At 40.6% G+C, this 17,427-nt stretch overlaps 1 protein-coding gene across 1 annotated transcript; it reads right to left on the bottom strand.

Moving 5' to 3' along the window:
- Window positions 1-413: 413 nt before the first annotated feature.
- Gpr165 (G protein-coupled receptor 165) lies at window positions 414-6,199 on the bottom strand. Its single transcript, NM_001106582.1, has 5 exons — window positions 5,220-6,199; window positions 4,477-4,602; window positions 3,307-3,440; window positions 2,244-2,936; window positions 414-1,636 (listed from the first exon to the last, which is right to left on the bottom strand). The coding sequence occupies exons 1-4, from the start codon at window positions 5,697-5,699 to the stop codon at window positions 2,288-2,290; spliced, it is 1,389 nt and encodes a 462-aa protein (NP_001100052.1). The 5' UTR covers window positions 5,700-6,199; the 3' UTR covers window positions 414-1,636; window positions 2,244-2,287.
- Between the last annotated feature and the right edge of the window lie 11,228 nt (window positions 6,200-17,427).

Below are 17,427 nucleotides of genomic sequence, written 5' to 3'. Positions count from 1 at the left end.
AGTCTATGTAAAAGGACACACATGGGATTTAGAAACCATGTGAGCACAGTTCTTTAGCACCGTGCCCGAACCCACAGAGCTAAATGGCTGCACATGGGTTAGAGCCTAGGATCTAGAGCTCATTAGCACCATGTTCCAACCAAATGAGCCCTTCAGCCAGAAACTTCTTACAATGGTAGCACCCTCAGACTTGGCTGGGTACTGAATTCAGATTAGTTGCTGCTGGAAAATTTCTAAACAAAGGCCCACACAAAGTTTAAACTCTTCATATGCCCAATTTGTCAAACATCCGTACATCACCAAAACTGTTGTATAAAGTTCTGATTCTGTAGAGTTGCCAGCCAAGTCAGGAGCAAACTTTGAAGCTGGATTATCTGTCAAGCAAGGAACATTCCAGATCCTAAGCCTTACTGGGGGTGAAAGAAGTTTGATTCTGTCTATAGAATAGGGATAGGGGTGGGGAAGTGCATTCTTAGGGAGGATAGAACATTAGGTTAAAACACAATGGTAGCCCTTTTACCCAAATTTCTCCTGTCTAAACAGGAGAAGAAGGCTATCAGAGCTAGGTACAATGCTTCTAAGAAACTTGGGGTACTCAAGCAAATTCAACTTTGCCTTCTCCATGTGGGGAGGCAGAACCACAAGCAGGCAGCCTATTATTCTGGGAAATATCTATTCTATCAAATGGTGAGTGAAAAGGAAATACATATATCTGTCCTTAAGACAATCAGAAGTATTTACAGAGCATGTTGAAAAAATATACAAGCAGAGCTCACTACTCACAAAGACTACTTACTAATTCCCAAAACAGCTGAAGCCAAAAGATCACAGGTAGGTTGGCAGTTTACAATGGTAATAAATAGAAGATTCAGTCATGTTCACAGCCTAAAGCTACTCCAAATATGTATTCATATACTTTAAGTTCATTGTTTTGTAAGTGGGTTATTAATAATAGGACAGGATTAAATTAAAAGGATGAAAAGGATACATAAAAGAGACAATGGAAAGGAAATTATTTAAACTTGAATTAGTCTTTCCCTCCAATTTGTCCTTTATCTAAAAAGGAATTCAACGCTATAGCAAGTATGGTAATTTATTAGAAACATTTGAAGTTTGGAACCCCCCAAAACCACCACATCTTTTTACTCAGTGAAAACAAGAGTAGCCAGAAGCTAACTCCATTCCCTAATTTCCTGACTCCAGATACTTGTCCTTCCCTTACCAACCAGGAGATATCTCAGTAGAGACTAAATAACTTGTCATTTTTAAGATTTTTTAAACAAGAAGAAAGATTATACTGAAAAAAAAGAAATGAAAATAGAGAAGAAAGTGAAAGAAGAGAAGGCTATGTAGAAGGTAGAACAGGAGCAAGGAGGAGGAAATGGACAAAGGTTAGGAAAGGGGTGGGGTGAGACCAAGGGGAGGCCACAGATACTGAGGAAGAGACAAAGAAGAAGAGAGGAAATTGAGGAGGACCACAAGTTCAACTCTCATCCTGGTATCATCTTGACACATGCCACCATGGATGCTGCCAAAGAACCTTAAAACATCATCTCCAGACTAATGGCAGTGACAGGATGAGGTATCATTTCTTCTTCCTCCTCCTCTCTTCAGCTGAGTTGAAATTGTCTGTAAGCTAAAGAGACAGGGATAATTAAAACAATGGTAAGCATATTATGTTTTTTTTTCATTTTTTTTTCCAGAAAAAGAAAGGCAAAAATAAAGACTACCCATTTACATGAAACAAAGAATGAAAGTAAATATAAAGTCAGAAACATGGAGGAGGTTTGGGATTTTGAAGTGATTTTTCTTGCACTCAGAGAGAAGCTATCACTAAATTCTTGTTCAGCAACCTGGGGAAATAACCTTGGGGGGATAATTATTATGGGGGACTGGTGAGTCATTTCACAGCTTTATCAATTCCTGGGCATCTGTAAGATTTCCCATTCTCACTACCACAGGAGAAAAATATACAACTAAGAACTTGCACTTACAAGGTACTTTGAGTTCCCACAACATCCAAAGAAATGTCAGAAATGATACCTAGTCTCCTAGCACTTCCATGGGAATCTAATAATAAAATCGGGTCCTTATATATCTAAATAAAGTATAAATACTAGTATCTAGGAGCTTACCTTGTAAGTGCAAGTTCTTAATTCACATCACCTTCACCCCTCCAACAACTACCCCCTTTCTTCTATGTAACCGCATGAGAAGTTCTAGTTATTTTGATCCTATCATACCTTAGATATTTTGAGAACTGATAGTCAAACGCGGTCTGGGCAGCTTAAACTCTAGGCACTGAATGAAGAAAGGAGATTTCCACTGCTGGGGAGGGAGGGGGACTGGGCAGCTCATCGAAATCTTTGAATCGTGGGAATTTGGGCACTCCTGGATTGGAATCCACACTGCCAGGGGTTTGGGTGTGAGATACAGAGCTCAGTCGGCGATGCTCTCCCCTGAGGCGGCTGATTTTATCTAGTAGCATCTTCTGGATTTCCATGATGACTTTCTGAACTTCAATACGGAAACTATCACTGAGCCAGCAATAAATGTAGGGGTTGTAGCAGGAGCTACTAATTGCTAGCCAGTGGAGGAAAAAGTAGAGACCATTGTGGCTTGAGATGGATTCACTGGACAGGAGCACCAGGTAGAGGTTGAGGGGGAGCCAGCTGATTGTATACAGAAGCACCACTGTCATCAGCATCTTTAGGGTCTGCTTCTTCTTCCCACGCTGGCAGATGTAAGTGTGGATATTGATGTCATCAACAGCATCATGGATCCACAGCTTTTTGGCCACATGACCATAGACAGCCACCAGCACCAGCAAAGGCAAGATGAAGAACAGCAGAAAGGTGCCCAGGTCAAGGTATTTCCATGTGGACTTAGAAGTATATGGGAAACTTGGGAGGCAGGCAGATTCCTCTGTTGTGTTGCTAGGTTATGAGAGAGAGAAATCAAAACCAATGATTTAGTTTTTTTTTCCTTTAGGCTCACAGCAAACTGTATGGCAATTAGATCTTAAGGGTGAGGTGTGTTTACTGTTTGTGTTGTGTGTGAATTGTACATAAAACCAGAAGGACTGAGTTTCAACTGATCCTATAGGAAAACCATGGCCCCGAAGATGGAAACTGTACCCCACTGCCATGTGTTTTAGAGAAATAATGACAAACTACGGTTTAGAGAAATTTATTTTGTTTTGAAAAATGCTTATTCTGGCCCCTACTTTATAACTCATTTCTTGTGACTTCCAAGGCCTTAGGGTGCTGGAATAACACCAGTCATCTCACTCCATGATCCTCTTACCCAAATTCCACTTGGTAAAGCTTCTGGTAAACGGCATGTGGCAAAGCAGCACAAGTGCTCACAATCCAGATGATGATGATGCAGACATTGCCTTGCATGGGAGTAATCCGGGCCTTCAGAGGATATAGCATCACCTGAAAAGAAAAGGATCCCACCTCACTTAACAATTCAAAGTAAATTAGACATCCGTAAACTGCAATTCTGATTAAAAGGGTACAAAGGCTTGGTATGTGGGGGGCAATGTGCTTTGTCGAGCATTTCATTTGACATGTGTGTGGCATTTTGCTTCATGAAAACACAGCACTGCTGCGTTTGAAGATGTCAGCAATTCAAGGGGACTGACTTCAAAGGTCCTGTTTCTCTGCAGTTCTGTGGAGAAAGGAAATGTCCACTGGAGTCACTTGACTTTCTTTACCTTCTAATGGTTGGGAAAGTACCCCACATATTCCTTCATCAACCCTTCTACCTGCCTTGCTCCATGGCCTTTCTCATCCCCTGGCCCCTCCCATCTCTGTTTATTTTCAGAGCCACACTTCCCTTCCTCTTTCATTTCCTCTATGTTCCCTTATGTGTCTTTTTTCCCCTTATCTGGATCTAACACACACCTTTCAAGTTTTTGGTCTTCCTAGACCTCTCATTTTCTGTCTGGTTACTGACTGATTAACTGTGTAATACCTCCAGCTTCTCATCCCTTGCCTCACTCCCTTGTAATTGATTTCAACTGCTCCAAGCTCCTTATCCATCAACTCTCTTCATCCCCCCTACTCAATTCCTCTGACCTTCCTCACAGAGTTCACCCCCTTCCAGATGAAGCCCTTGGTCAGACCTAAAACTATATCCACATCCACGTATCCCTGCCTTCTTCCTCCTTTTAGCCAGTCCTGCAATGCAGCAAACAGGAAATGTTTTCCAAAGAAGAACATGTGTCATGTGTTTATTGGCACATTTCTGTTCCCATAGCATCAGAGAGGAAATGGTAGCATTTTTTGTTCGATTTTATTTTACTGAAGTTCTGTAATTCACCATTTTTCAAACTTCCCACATTACCCAAAAACATTTACATATAAAGACCTTTGAACTTGGGAAAGTTTGTAGGTTATTTGTAACCTTGTTTGTCTCCATACACCTAAGAGAAGACTCTATCTCTTGCAAGACCCAGGAAGCACATACCCGATGTCGATCCAGGGAAATAGCTGCCATGCTCATCACAGTTACATAGGCACATGAGTACTGGGCAAAGCGACTGAGGTGACATGTCATCTTTCCAAACACCAGGGAATTACACAGATAGCGCACCTGTAGGAGAAAAGGATTTCTGATGCACAGGAACTCAGCCCTGTGTTCATCCCTCTCAAAAGCCCCAAAATACAAATAAAGGTCTCCTTGCTGCACCAAACTGCTGATATCAGTCTGTCAAGATGCAAAGAAATACTTTTACACTCCAGTTCTCATGTTCGTCACATTTGCTCCCACACAACATCCTGACTTGAAGACATGGAAGGACACAAAATTGCAAAGCCTGTTAACTAACTTCAAGTTCATACACAGTATTTGAAAGGTGGAGAAACAAGAGTTAATCTTTATGGCAAAATTTGGATTCAGACATTATCCCAAAGCTCACTAGCAACAGGTCCCACTGCCTCCCTGGGCAGCCCAATACTTCCTCACTCTCTGCCAAGGCAAGAGATTAATTCAGCGACGCAACAACTATCCTGCCAATCTTCCCAACACATTTCCAAGCTCTTTTCAATGTTTCTAAGCTTCTGCCTTGTTTCCTATGAAAATATTCTCCAAACCAACTAAACCTTTCTAACCCTCTCCCTCCCTCTGACCACACAAAATTCACAAGTACAAAGTTTAACTTTAGCTCTTGCCCTGCTTCCCAAGCTACCCTCCTCAGTACCCCAGCTTACCATAGTGAAAGGAGAGCTGAGAAGAGCGAGCATCATGTTGGTCACAGAAATGTTGACAACGAAGAGGCCGGTGGCAGTGTGTACCCTCTTATACTTCATAATGATGTGGTTTAAGACCCAGTTGCCTATGATGGCAGCAAAGACCACTATGGTGTACCCTACCACTAACCAGAATTGCACCTGCTCATCCTGGGATACAATTTCCAAATCTAGGGGACCTGATGTGTCAGCCAGGTCCCCCGTGTTTGACATGTGGTCTGCTAACTTATCCATCTTGGACAACATGCCATTGCGGCCAGCATGTCCCACCGCAGATGCAGCATTGGATGCGGCCTGAAGCACCTGGGAGGTGGTAGAGGTGATCAAGTCATCAAAACCACTAGGTACACTCAGAGCCTCTGGAGTCAGCTCATCCCCATAGCTCATGGTGCCAGGGCTCTGGAAAGCCTCCTGGGGCAAATCTGTGGTTGGAGCATCCATCCCAGTGCCTTTAGAGGACCCTGGGGACCTTAAGCTACTCACACAGGAGGCTCTCAAAAAAGAAAGAGCACAAGTTAAGGCCGTGGACAAACAGCCAGGCAATCTATTCAGTGCCCTAGAGCTCTGAGCTGAGGTGTCTGGATCAGGGAGAGGGAAGAAATACCAGGAACCAGCAAAAAAGACTAGACCTGCTCTGGGTAGGCAAGTGCGCAGAGCTGAGCAGCTGAGCGCAGGGCAGGCTGTCTGCAAACGCTCTTCCAGGAGAGTGCCCACAGCACCCGCTCCAAACTGGAGATGGCGTCAGGCTTCGCTCCAGCACAGATCCTCCTCCATGCTGCCAGTCGGATTATTCCGACCAAATCTCTGTTGCCTTCAGTCAGTCATCAGTCTGTATGTCTTTCTGTCCAAAGCTGGCTGGCGCTGTGGGCAGGGCGGAGTCAGGCACTGCCACTCCAGCTCCAAGCCCGTGCAGAGCAGGCTTTCTGCAGCTGCCCTTTATAGAAAGTCCAGGGGCCCGCGCTGGAGCCAATGGGGAGCCTCGACTCAACCCCCGCCCTGTCCTTCTGGGCTAGAGAGTCTGAGAGGCTGGCAAAGTCTTTGTCACTCCTGTCTCAAGCCCCTCCTTTCGCTGCTCTCCTTTGGCTCTCCCTTTTCTAATCCTGCAGTTGGAAGCCTGGATTTACTGTTTATGGGTTCTTCTTTTAACATCGCCCTGCCTATAATGTGAATTCAGCATCTCCTCTTTCCCTTGCTTTCTGTTTCTTTTCTGCATCATCGCCCTAGGCACCGGCTAGCTGTGACACAGGTACTGAATGGAGGCTGTGGAGACTGCAGTCGCATCTGGACCAGCAAGACAGTCAGCTGCCTGGGAAGAGTAGTCGATATGAAAGACCTGCACAGATGTGGGGGTTTCACAGAGAGAACAAGGCAGGGTGCAGCTGGAGAAACAGGAGGGAAGTTTAGCTGATGAGAAGCAAGAAAGGGTCACCTGGGAGTGAGCTCAACAGTGTGTTCTGCTTTTTCTGGCCTCAGAACTGCGTGCCACCGACCAGGGAACTCTGCTCCTGGCCTCTGGAAACAGGACAGTCACTTGTCACCCAGGAAGTAACACTTTTGGAAACTAGACTGTGTCAGATTAGTCAACTGTCTAAAGGGTGAGTCCCTCGGGAAGATTTAGGATTTGGGAAGCACTGCACATAACAATGCTGCTAAAATCTAAAGCAGTAGGTAGAGGGAGATGTATCTCAATCATTGAGGGTTGAAAGGAAAAACACTCTAGGACTGATGGTCACAGACTAGCCTTTCTTTCCCTTGGAAAATTTTAGCTACATTTCTATTTCAGAGGTGTTAGAGTCACAACCAAAACAACTAAGCTATGTCCCTAGGAAGGATAGAGGAGACCCATAAGGTGTCATTTCCTTATCATCTGCCTCAAAGAAACAGGAATATATAGATTATAGAAGGTCAGAGGCAAAATGATTGAAGCACTAGAACTAAAAATGAGAAAGGGCATTCAGAGACCTGGGCTATGCAGCAAGCACTCTGTTTAAGAAATCCTGGTGTTTGTTACAGCCAGTCTCAGTCTCGTGACTTTATAGCCACCCTTTATTGCCCAGAAGCTACACTGCTATTCTGGAGGAAGTCAAAAGGAAAAATACCTGATTTCAAGGATGTCAATAATTACTGATTAAGGCATAAGCAAGAATCAATTTAGTGCCAAAACTATCATCATCATTGTCCAGTCATCAAAGCTCACAAAGGAGCCATGACGCAGATAAGCAAACTCCGGGGTATTTGCACTGAACTAAGAAAGTAAGAAAAAAATTGAGGCAGATCTGAGGCTGTTATAATATTTCTGAGATGCTGTATCTGATAGGGAGATGGTGTCGATGGGCTAATACTGAATAGGCGATCAGAGAGAAGCAAATTATGTTTTGTTTGGTGACTCATAGAGATGAGACACATACATAAACACATTTGAAGGAATTAGTAAATCTTAATTCTGTCACCCAGACCATCCTGGAGACGGATCTATTGGCAGTGGTTTATATTAGAAGTTTGTCAGAATACCTCAACCTGCTGCTAATCCGGCTTTCATGACCCTGAAGAGCTTGGGGTGTTGTGAAGATAATGGGTTAAAGATGAGACTTTATAATTTAATGGAAATGCAAAGGAGAAAATGTCAGGGTTCTGATACAGAGGTTCAGACATGCAAAGGCAGGATCAGGACTGCTGATCTACTAGCTCCTCCCTCCATCTCTTTCACTCTCCCTCTCTCTCCATAAAATTAGTATAGTATGTATAATGTAGCATGCATTATTATTTTATATGTAATTAATTCTTTGAGAACTTTGTATTGTATTTTGATCCTATTCATCCCTTCCCCTACCTCCTTCCAAGTCATACCCACCCAACCTTGCATCCTCATTTTTGTTTAATCCTAGTTGTCGTGCTGGTTGGTCTCTCTGAGCCAGAGTTCCGGTAGCTGTCATAAAGGTGTTTGGAACACTCGCCGCTCATACTAATGTAAGATACATACAGCCCTGCTGCTAGTAATGAATTCTTAAAAGAGAAAAATTATGTGCATTATATCATGCTAAAAGTCTCATGTATTTTAAAATTTGGAGTACATGTTTATTACTATGTATTTTAGGTTTTTAAATAGTGGAGTTCCTTAAGAAAATGTGTAATAATTTTTATCCACTACTGGATATTATCCACAATTACTTTCCATTCACACTCAAGTCCTTCCTTTTCCATATAGTACCATTTTTGCTTCTATGTACTTTTTCCTTTAAATTATAAGTATGAAAGAAAATGTAAAATATTTGTCTCTTTTATTTGGTTGGATTTTTAAAGCAGCATCTTAACTGTGCTGGCAAGGCTGACCTTAAACATCTGATCCTTCTGCCTCAGCCTTCAGAGTTCCAGGCTTACACGTATGTGTCACCAAATCTGGCACAATATTTGTCTTTGTGAATACCACTTATTTCTTTTTGATACCTCCAGTGTCTTCTTTTCCTTTATGTCACAGTGGACATGTATTTTTTTTTTGGTCCTCAAGTGTTCCATATCCATCAGTTTTATGAAACATTGCAGTACCCAGAAAGAATGCTGGGGCCAGTCTATGTTTCCAGTCTATCAATGGAAGAAGAAGTCGGGGATGAAAAGGAACGTTCACCATAGTATCATCTATTTCTAAGAAGCTGCACATAACACTAAATGGAAGAACCCATACTCAGGAAATACCTAATTGAGGCAGGCATAAGATGTCTAGACAATCAGTGCTACAGGAACAAATAGTACAAGATGAAGGCCTAGGAAGCTTTGCAAAAAAACTAGCATTTGATCTGGAGTTTGAATAACTCAAAGGACAGAGATGGGCAGAAAAAAAATGGAGCGATTTAACTTCAGCCCTCAAAGTAAATGTAATGATACAAAGGGAGAAAATGCTTCTGGTTTGTTCCAGGGGACAAAAAAAAGGTTTTAAATAGAAAGTTTACAATTTGTTGTTCCTATGCATTTATCTGTTATTGCAATGTTTTCTGAGTATCTCCATGGAGATAGTGTAGTTGCAAGTCGAAGAAAATCATTATTTACATGGTTGAAGGAAGGGTCCTTTACACAAGCTATCTGTACATCTTGCAATAAGCGTCGCTACTCCTCTGCATTGCGCTCTTTCTAATCTAATCTTTCCTACAGAATTAGACATTTCTATTGGAAAGGATCTCTGTAATTCTCAGATGTATTCAACCTTTTCTCCAGGCCCTCACACTAAGCCATAGTATCCAAACCAAATGTTTCTTCGCAACAATTTTGATTGTCCCTATCTATAGAAAACATAGGCCAAATTCATCACATTTGGAGTCTGAAAAACTCATTTCAGTGCTCAAATACAGATAACCTTCATCTCCAGCAAAACAGCTCTACATAAATGGTTTGCCTCTGGATGTAGACCACTCACACCCGAGTTTCACAAAGATCATTCTCTCTTGTGTAAAAATATCACAACGTTTGTCTTTTGAGTCTTAAATAGGAACTAAAGTGATTAATCAAACAAAATCACACACAGCAGGAATAAAACACATCTTTTACTAAACCACTTGGTGTTGATATCTACCTGGTTTCCTCAGGCCACACTGAAAACCCTCAATTCTCTCATGAATGTTTTATGCCCCACTTCCAGCTTGAATACTGACAAGGAAAAGAAAATGTCACACCTGCTTTTGTCTGCTTCAACACTCAAGCAATCTTAAGTGACATTCTCCTTCCAAGCTCAAAGTTCATTGAGCCAGGAAGATCTAACGAATTAGCCATTGGTCCTGACCCCTACTTGATCTTTCCATGAGCAAAGGGGCAAATTCTAATGCAAAGAATTCCTTGGCTCTCCCCTTCCCCTTTCTTGAGTTTATTTTTTTTTCCTATCTTGATCTAATTTGAGATTCAATTCCTTCTCTATTTGTTTTATCCTGTTAAAAGTTAAATTCCGTTGAACTTGATGTTTTTACCTATCCACCATGGACAGGATAACAGATGATATAGTCCATCATCTCTTAATTTTCAACACAATTTCCCAAAACTGATTTTGCATTGAATTAGCCCCTCTCTTACTAGGAAACTGTAAAAACTAGTAAAATACCAAACCCGCTATGATGCTGTTCTAGACTCATAAGCCTATGTAATCATGGTGGAAACTCTTATTGGGGTAGTACCCTTTGCTGCCTGACCTCCTCTCATGAGCAAACTCAGAGCCAGATCTTCATTTTATCCCTATATTTCCTCCTTTCTGCTAGATTTCCTCCTTTCTGCTGTTCTCAAAAACAATCCTTGATGATTCATACCCAATTTCCAAGTACAAAGGCTGTCTTTGCAACAAAATCTATTATGGCCAGTTTGATATCAAAAACAGTATCCAAATGCTCTTCTGTCCAGAGAATCACAGAAGGCTAAATGAAGTTTTGGTCAATGTGGCTATGAGTATATTCTGCCCTAGCAGATTTGACACGCTGGAAAAACCATCTCTAGAGTAAGAATAACAGAATCATCAACAAGAAGAGGTGAATAGTCAAAGGAAAAGGTTATGGTGATATTATTTCAAATGAGGACACAGATTATTCTGTTCACAACTGTTGAATGTGATGGGCCCAATGAGACAATAAAAAGTGAATTCCTGAGTTAAGTATTCCCATAATTGTTAGTTATATATCAGTACCCAGGAAAGGCATTTCATTTTCAAAAAGTCATCCGGACTCAGCTTTCAATTGCCCCAGATGATAGAGGTAGCACTCTGTATCTATTCGTCCCACTGCAAACTTGAGATGGCTTAGCTCTGCACTGAGCCAAGACCTGTCTTACAGAGACCTTCTATACTCATACAATACTTCAGGCATTTCAAAGCCCTCTTCATATTTCTATGGAGTCCCATCTGTTCATAGCTATGAGGTAGACAGAACCTTGTAACTTCAAGAGAGAAACAAAAAGGATAAAAGGAAAGAAAAAACACAAATCTCTGATACCTGAGACAGAAAACGAGTTGACAGAAATGAGAGAGGCAGCACCAAGTGTAATTTGGAAAAGACATAGCTTTTCATGGGCTTTCTTTTCAGAGATTATTTTAGTTCAGTAATGACAGAAAAAAAAGGCAGGAAATGAAAAAAAGGGGGGCCAAAGAGATCAGATCTTATATCTTATAAAAGGTGTGGAAACAGGATAGGCAGATTTTTTCAGTCTCTTTATTCACATACACAGCTCTAGCTGTAAGTATGCTGTCACAAAAGGCCAGGGGAAGGTCGCTGGTTAGAATGCTCCATCCAGATGGAGATCTTACATATACAGGTTTTAAACTTATTCCCAAATACCTATACAGGTTTTAGCTAGTCAGTGAATCTCTGGGGTATGTGCGGGTAGGTATGTCTATGTCTAAGAGATCAAGCTTTCAAGAGAGTCTTGGAAAAGCCCATAATACATGTGCATTAATAAGAATCCCACTGTGATCTAAGTCTCCTACCTTTAAGTGTCTATCACTAGGTGTCTGAAACTCCAGCCATTTTCTTGGACTATTCTTCTTCCCCTTCAATTCTTCATCTCCAGCAAACTAAAAATTGGAAATTTTTCACAGAGGTTATTATGCTTGTACTCACATAACATTTAAATCTCAAAATTAAAAAAACAGTGGATCACATAAAGAACAAAGAGATTTAAGACCATCTTCTCACATACAAGGACACTAAAGCCCATAGATAGAAAGGATAATGTCACAGAAGGTGAGTCATCACTAGAACCTAAGTCTGCTAAGTGCTGTCTGGTTCAAGACTTCTCTACCTTCAATCATCCTCTTTTGCTGTGTTTGTGACTATTAGCTCTTTCATTGTTTCATATTACTTCTTCCTGCCTGAAAAAATGATGGTTGGTTTCCCATGGTTGGAAACCATTAGTAAATAGGTGTTAAATAAAAACGTGAGTGCTAGCTTTTAATTGCTTTACTAATTTGAGAACCTCAAAGCTTGGAAGCTTCTAAGAGCCATCTGATGAATCCTCATATCTCTTTTGGTTCAGAGAATGGAGCCTCATGAACCTTTGTCGTTTTATAATTGGGAGTTGTGAACAGTGACTTCTGAATCCTGTTTTGTCTCTAACCTGCAGTGTAATCAAAATTAACCTTTCTCGGCTTCTTCACTTTTCCTAACTGTACAATTAGCAAATGGATTAAACCTTATAAGGACACTTCTAGCTCAAATATCTTATGATGTTAATCAGCATATAACATTAAAGCAATATTAGAGTTTAATATTCTAAACCTGCAGATAGGGCACATGTTCTAATTTCCCTTCTGTACCTGTGACAAATACCATGGGAAGTGGGGGGGGGGGTTATTCGAGTTTATAGGTTACACAGGTCATCATTGAGGGTAAGGACTCAAAACAGAAATCAGAAAACACGCCTGTTGCCTCACTCATAGGCTCATACTCAGGGAGCTTTGTTATACATCCAAGGACCATCTTCCCAGGAAAAGGTGCTACCCAAAGTGGGCCAGGCCCTCTTACATAAAACCAACTGCTCACAGACATGCCTACAGACCAATTCGATCTGGGCAATCCCTCAACTGAAAGTTGCTTCTTACATGGTGATTCTATGCTATGTCAAGTTGACCATTAAACCTAACTAGGACAGTATATAAATGACCAAAGATGTAACAAATCTTCTCTATTTTAAATCTCTAAATATACTAGAGATCTGGAAGCCAATTCCCAGATGCATCTTTAAAACACAGCAACTTTGGAGTAGAAGACATGTAAGGATGATATCATAGAATTTTGCAAACACTTGACCTCCTTCCAGTTTAACAATGAATTCCACCCCACTTGCCAAACTAACCATTAAAAATATATAAACCAAACATTAGCCAAGTATTCTTGAACAGAACAAGATAGGCAAAATAACTATCATTGCAGAATTTTCATCCCTATAGGGGAAAAATAATAACAGGTAAGTGAGAAGATTAAGCTAAATAGTTTTATAGTGAATGCTATGAAGAAAATATGTCATATAAAGAAGGTGGATTTATATATGTATGTGACGCATTAGATTGGATGATTTAGTCCACTCTGGGAAGGCAATATTAGGACTGATAAGTAAAAAATTAGAAGGACTCAATCAAGGAAACGTTAAAGATAAGTGGTGGATAGCCCAGGTAGGAAAAAAAGCAAGTGAAGAGGCCCTGACATGGGAACAATGAATTATAATAACTACATCCTACCATCACAAAAAGTTATATTGTTTTTTGTATGTATACACAATTGTGTGTGTGCATGTATATGTGTATATGCCCGTGTGCAGGAATACATGCTGGAGATATATATACACGTGTGAATGTGCACATGGAGGCCAGAAGTGTTCCACATCATTTTCGAGATGGTCCCTCACTGAACTTGGAGCTCAATGGTAAGATGGCTTGACAAGCCTTACATATCTGCCTTTCCATCACTAGAATCAAGGCATGCGCCACAGCACTGTTCTGTGGACTTTGGGGAGCAAAGCCAGTTTCTCATGCTTATGAAGCAAGTACTTTGATGACTGAGTCATCTCCCCGGCACCAACTTATATAATGCTTTAGGTACTTTCTTTTTTCTTTTCTTTTTTCTTTTTTTTTTTCGGAGCTGGGGATCGAACCCAGGGCCTTGCGCTTGCTAGGCAAGCACTCTATCACTGAGCTAAATCCCCAACCCCTAGGTGCTTTCATAGTCCTCACATCACCCAAAGAAAGCAGCAACCTGGCAGGTACATATATTTAGACCCATTTAATTGACCAGGAAAGTGAAGTTCCAATGTGTGAAAGTATCATCCACCACAGAGTCAGAATCACCGAATTTTTTTTTATTTTACTTACTTAGTTTATTCATTTATCTAATCTTCTCGCCTTTGTTTCTCCTGAAGTCTCCTCTAATGCCTCAGGACAGATACCTGTAATATTAAAGCACGTTTCTCCCTATGTTCAACCAACTGACATACAAGCAGGGCTTGAGAGCTCGAGGAGATCAACAGGGCATTAAGTATAGCCATATGCTATGCATTGTCTGTATAGGCTTATTGTGTATGCTGGTAGGAATCCATTCCCGCTAAGTGATCCTTAACACTGCAGGTAGGACACTGTCCACCAAGACAAGTGAGAGAAATTAGGCTCAAAAACAGTAGTTATACATTCAGGCAGCATCCAAAAAATGCTGTCTGGAGAAGGCAGTGTGCTTGGCTGGGAGCTTCTCTCATTGAAAGCATATTATCCCAAATATCTTTAAAGATATAATTCATATTCTTCTCACAAGAGATCGCCAAACAGCCATCTGCCCATCATCTCCCTTTAGCTGATAAATGGAGATTTGAGCAAATTATTATTGTTTTATATTTCTGCATTTTTGAAAAGGCAATGTTTACCAAATTTATTCAAATTGAGAACACTCTCCCTCCCTCTTTCACACAGCTGATCTTGATGTCTCTTTGTTTAATGAAAAGAACATTAGTCACTGCCGCCATGAGACCAGGAGTTTTGGTTTCCTTTCAGCTCCTTTCATCTTGTAAAATTCGAGAAATGTCACGAAGCGTCACTGAACCTTGGTTCCTCAGCAGGAAAATAAGCATAGTAATCTCTGTCCTTCTACCCTCATATGAAGACTGTGATATTCACAAATGTTTATATGCCAGCAAACACTGTTTAACAATAAGATATTATGATACATGCATTTACTATATGGCTTCATATGAATTCTCAAACACTCTACAGGTTCCCATCTCTTTTCCATCAATATTTTTAATATCTGGACTCAAGAATTATTTTCCAGTGATTTAATAAATACTTGGAGCAGGATGTGAGAAATTCTAATATTGGAAATCTTGTCACGAAGTGAAGAATAATAGTAGCTCTATTGTGTCTGCTTGGTGTGCAACAAGATGATAAAATAAAGATATCTTGCCCTGGAAGACTATGATTGTGAATGAGTTCCTTCTACCATTCATAACTTATCTCAGGAAACCAACCTAACAGATAACCTCTAGTGCCTTACGACTCAAAGGAGAGTCCCTGGCTCCAATACCCATATTGCTGTGGAGTTCATACAAAATATAAATTAAGCCCCTCTATGATTCTTGCTGAATTATAAGTTTTATTTTACATAAAATAGCCTGACAAAAAGCAACTTAGGCGATAAGGAATTTATTACATTTACATTTCCAGGCAACAATCCATTATTTCACAAAAGTTGCAGCAGCAATTTAAAGTGTTACATCCATAGACGGGGACAGAGATGGAATAAACACATGGACCCTTGCTTTATTTTGCTCATTTTGATTTGAAGTGTTCTTAAACTGTTCACAACCTCTTTCCTAGGGAATGGGGCTGCTCACAGTAGGCTTGATCTTCCCATATTAATTAATAATCAAAGCAATCCCTCAAAGCTATATCCAAAAGCTAAATTTTCTCAATAATTGCACATTGAATCTTTCTTATCAGGTTATTTTAGGTTGTATCAAGTTGAGAGTAAGTCATATTAGGGGAAATGGGAAAATTAGATGGGTGACTTCAGTTGAAAACGGTAGAGAGAAGTCAATATAGAAGGAGAAAGAGCAAGGAGAAAAAAAATAACATTAAGGGTGTTTGAAAAAAGCCATAACAGATCATTAGTTTTTATTTACCTGAGGTCACATGTAATAAATATAAGTATACTTTATGTAAACATATATTTTAAATGAAGTTATAACACAGAATCAGGGTCTCCCTGATACTTGTACTGGTATCTCTACATAGTCCTTAACTTCTTATTATATGTACTCTATTCAACTGAAATAAAAAATACAAAGAGGAAAAATATCAAGTATTTTACCACACTTCACTATGTTGACTTTATTTTTTTTCTAGCCCACCTCAAGATGTGTCCCTAATTCCAGTTGTCTCTCTTATTCCTCTTTTCTTCCATTCTTTCCCAACCAACTGATGTCTCTTGTTTCTGTGTCCACACACGCTCCGACTCCAGAGCACCACTGATGTCCATTCTATTTTCCCTTCCCAACAGATTGCAGCCGGCAACACTCGAACTCGCCTTGTTAATGAGTTTCTGTGGATTGGTGGATAGTTGGCCTGTACTTCAAGGCTATTATCCCCTTTTTAGTGAGTACATACCGTATTTGTCATTCTGGGTCCGGGTTACCTCATTATGAATGGTATTTCTAGTTCCATCTTTGTGATCATTACGTGTATTAATGTTAACATAATTAAAGATGACCTTAGTGAAGCATGTTGAATCATACAGAAATCATGTAGTCTACTTTTAGCTCGTTTTAATTGTTAATCATTAATAGGCACAAAACCTTCTATAATCGCTGCTCTACTGATTTGTAAAACTGTATGAAAACATCTATTCTCACTGGACACACCAGTGCACAGTCACATGAAATAATCTCTCCTAGATTTTGTTTGTGTGTATGTCTTTTGTTTTTGTATTTGGTGTTTTTTATTGGATATTTTTTTATTTACATTTCAAATGTTATCCCCTTTTCCAGTTTCCCATCCATAAACTCCGTATCCCATCCCACCTCCCTGTTCTTCTATGAGGGTGCTCTTCTCCCCCAACCACCCACCCCTTCCTGCCTCTCTGCCCTGACATTCCTCTACACTAGGGGATCCAGCCTTGGCAGAACCAAAGCTTCTCCTCCCATTGGTGCCCAATAAGGGCACCTCTGCTACATATGCAGCTGGAGCCATGGGTCTGTCCATGTGTATTGGATGATGGTTTAGTCCCTGGGAGCTCTGGTTGGTTGGTATTGTTGTTCTTTTGGGGTTACAAACCCCTTCACCTCTTTCAATCCTTTCTCTAACTCCTCCAATGGGAACCCTGCTCTCAGTTTAATGGTTGGCTGCTACCATTCACCTCTGTATTTGTCATTCTCTGGGAGAGCACCTCAGGAGACAGCTATATCAGGCTCCTGTCAACATGCACTTCTTGCCATCAGCAATATTGTCTGGGTTTGGTGTCTGTGTGTATATGGTTGGATCCCCAAGTGGGACAGGCTCTGAATGGCCATTCCTTCAGTCTCTACTCCAAACTTTGTCTCCATATTACCTCCTATGAATATTTTTGTTCCTCCTTTTAAGAAGGACTGAAGCATCTGCAATTTGGTTGTCTTTCTTGAGCTTTGTGTGGTCTGTGGATTGTATCTTGGTTAATTTGAGCTTTTGGGCTAA

Source organism: Rattus norvegicus, chromosome X, assembly GCF_036323735.1.
Source record: "Rattus norvegicus strain BN/NHsdMcwi chromosome X, GRCr8, whole genome shotgun sequence".
Taxonomy (NCBI): domain Eukaryota; kingdom Metazoa; phylum Chordata; class Mammalia; order Rodentia; family Muridae; genus Rattus; species Rattus norvegicus.
Note: the sequence above shows the minus strand (reverse complement) of the source record. Positions and strands in the feature narration are given on the sequence as shown.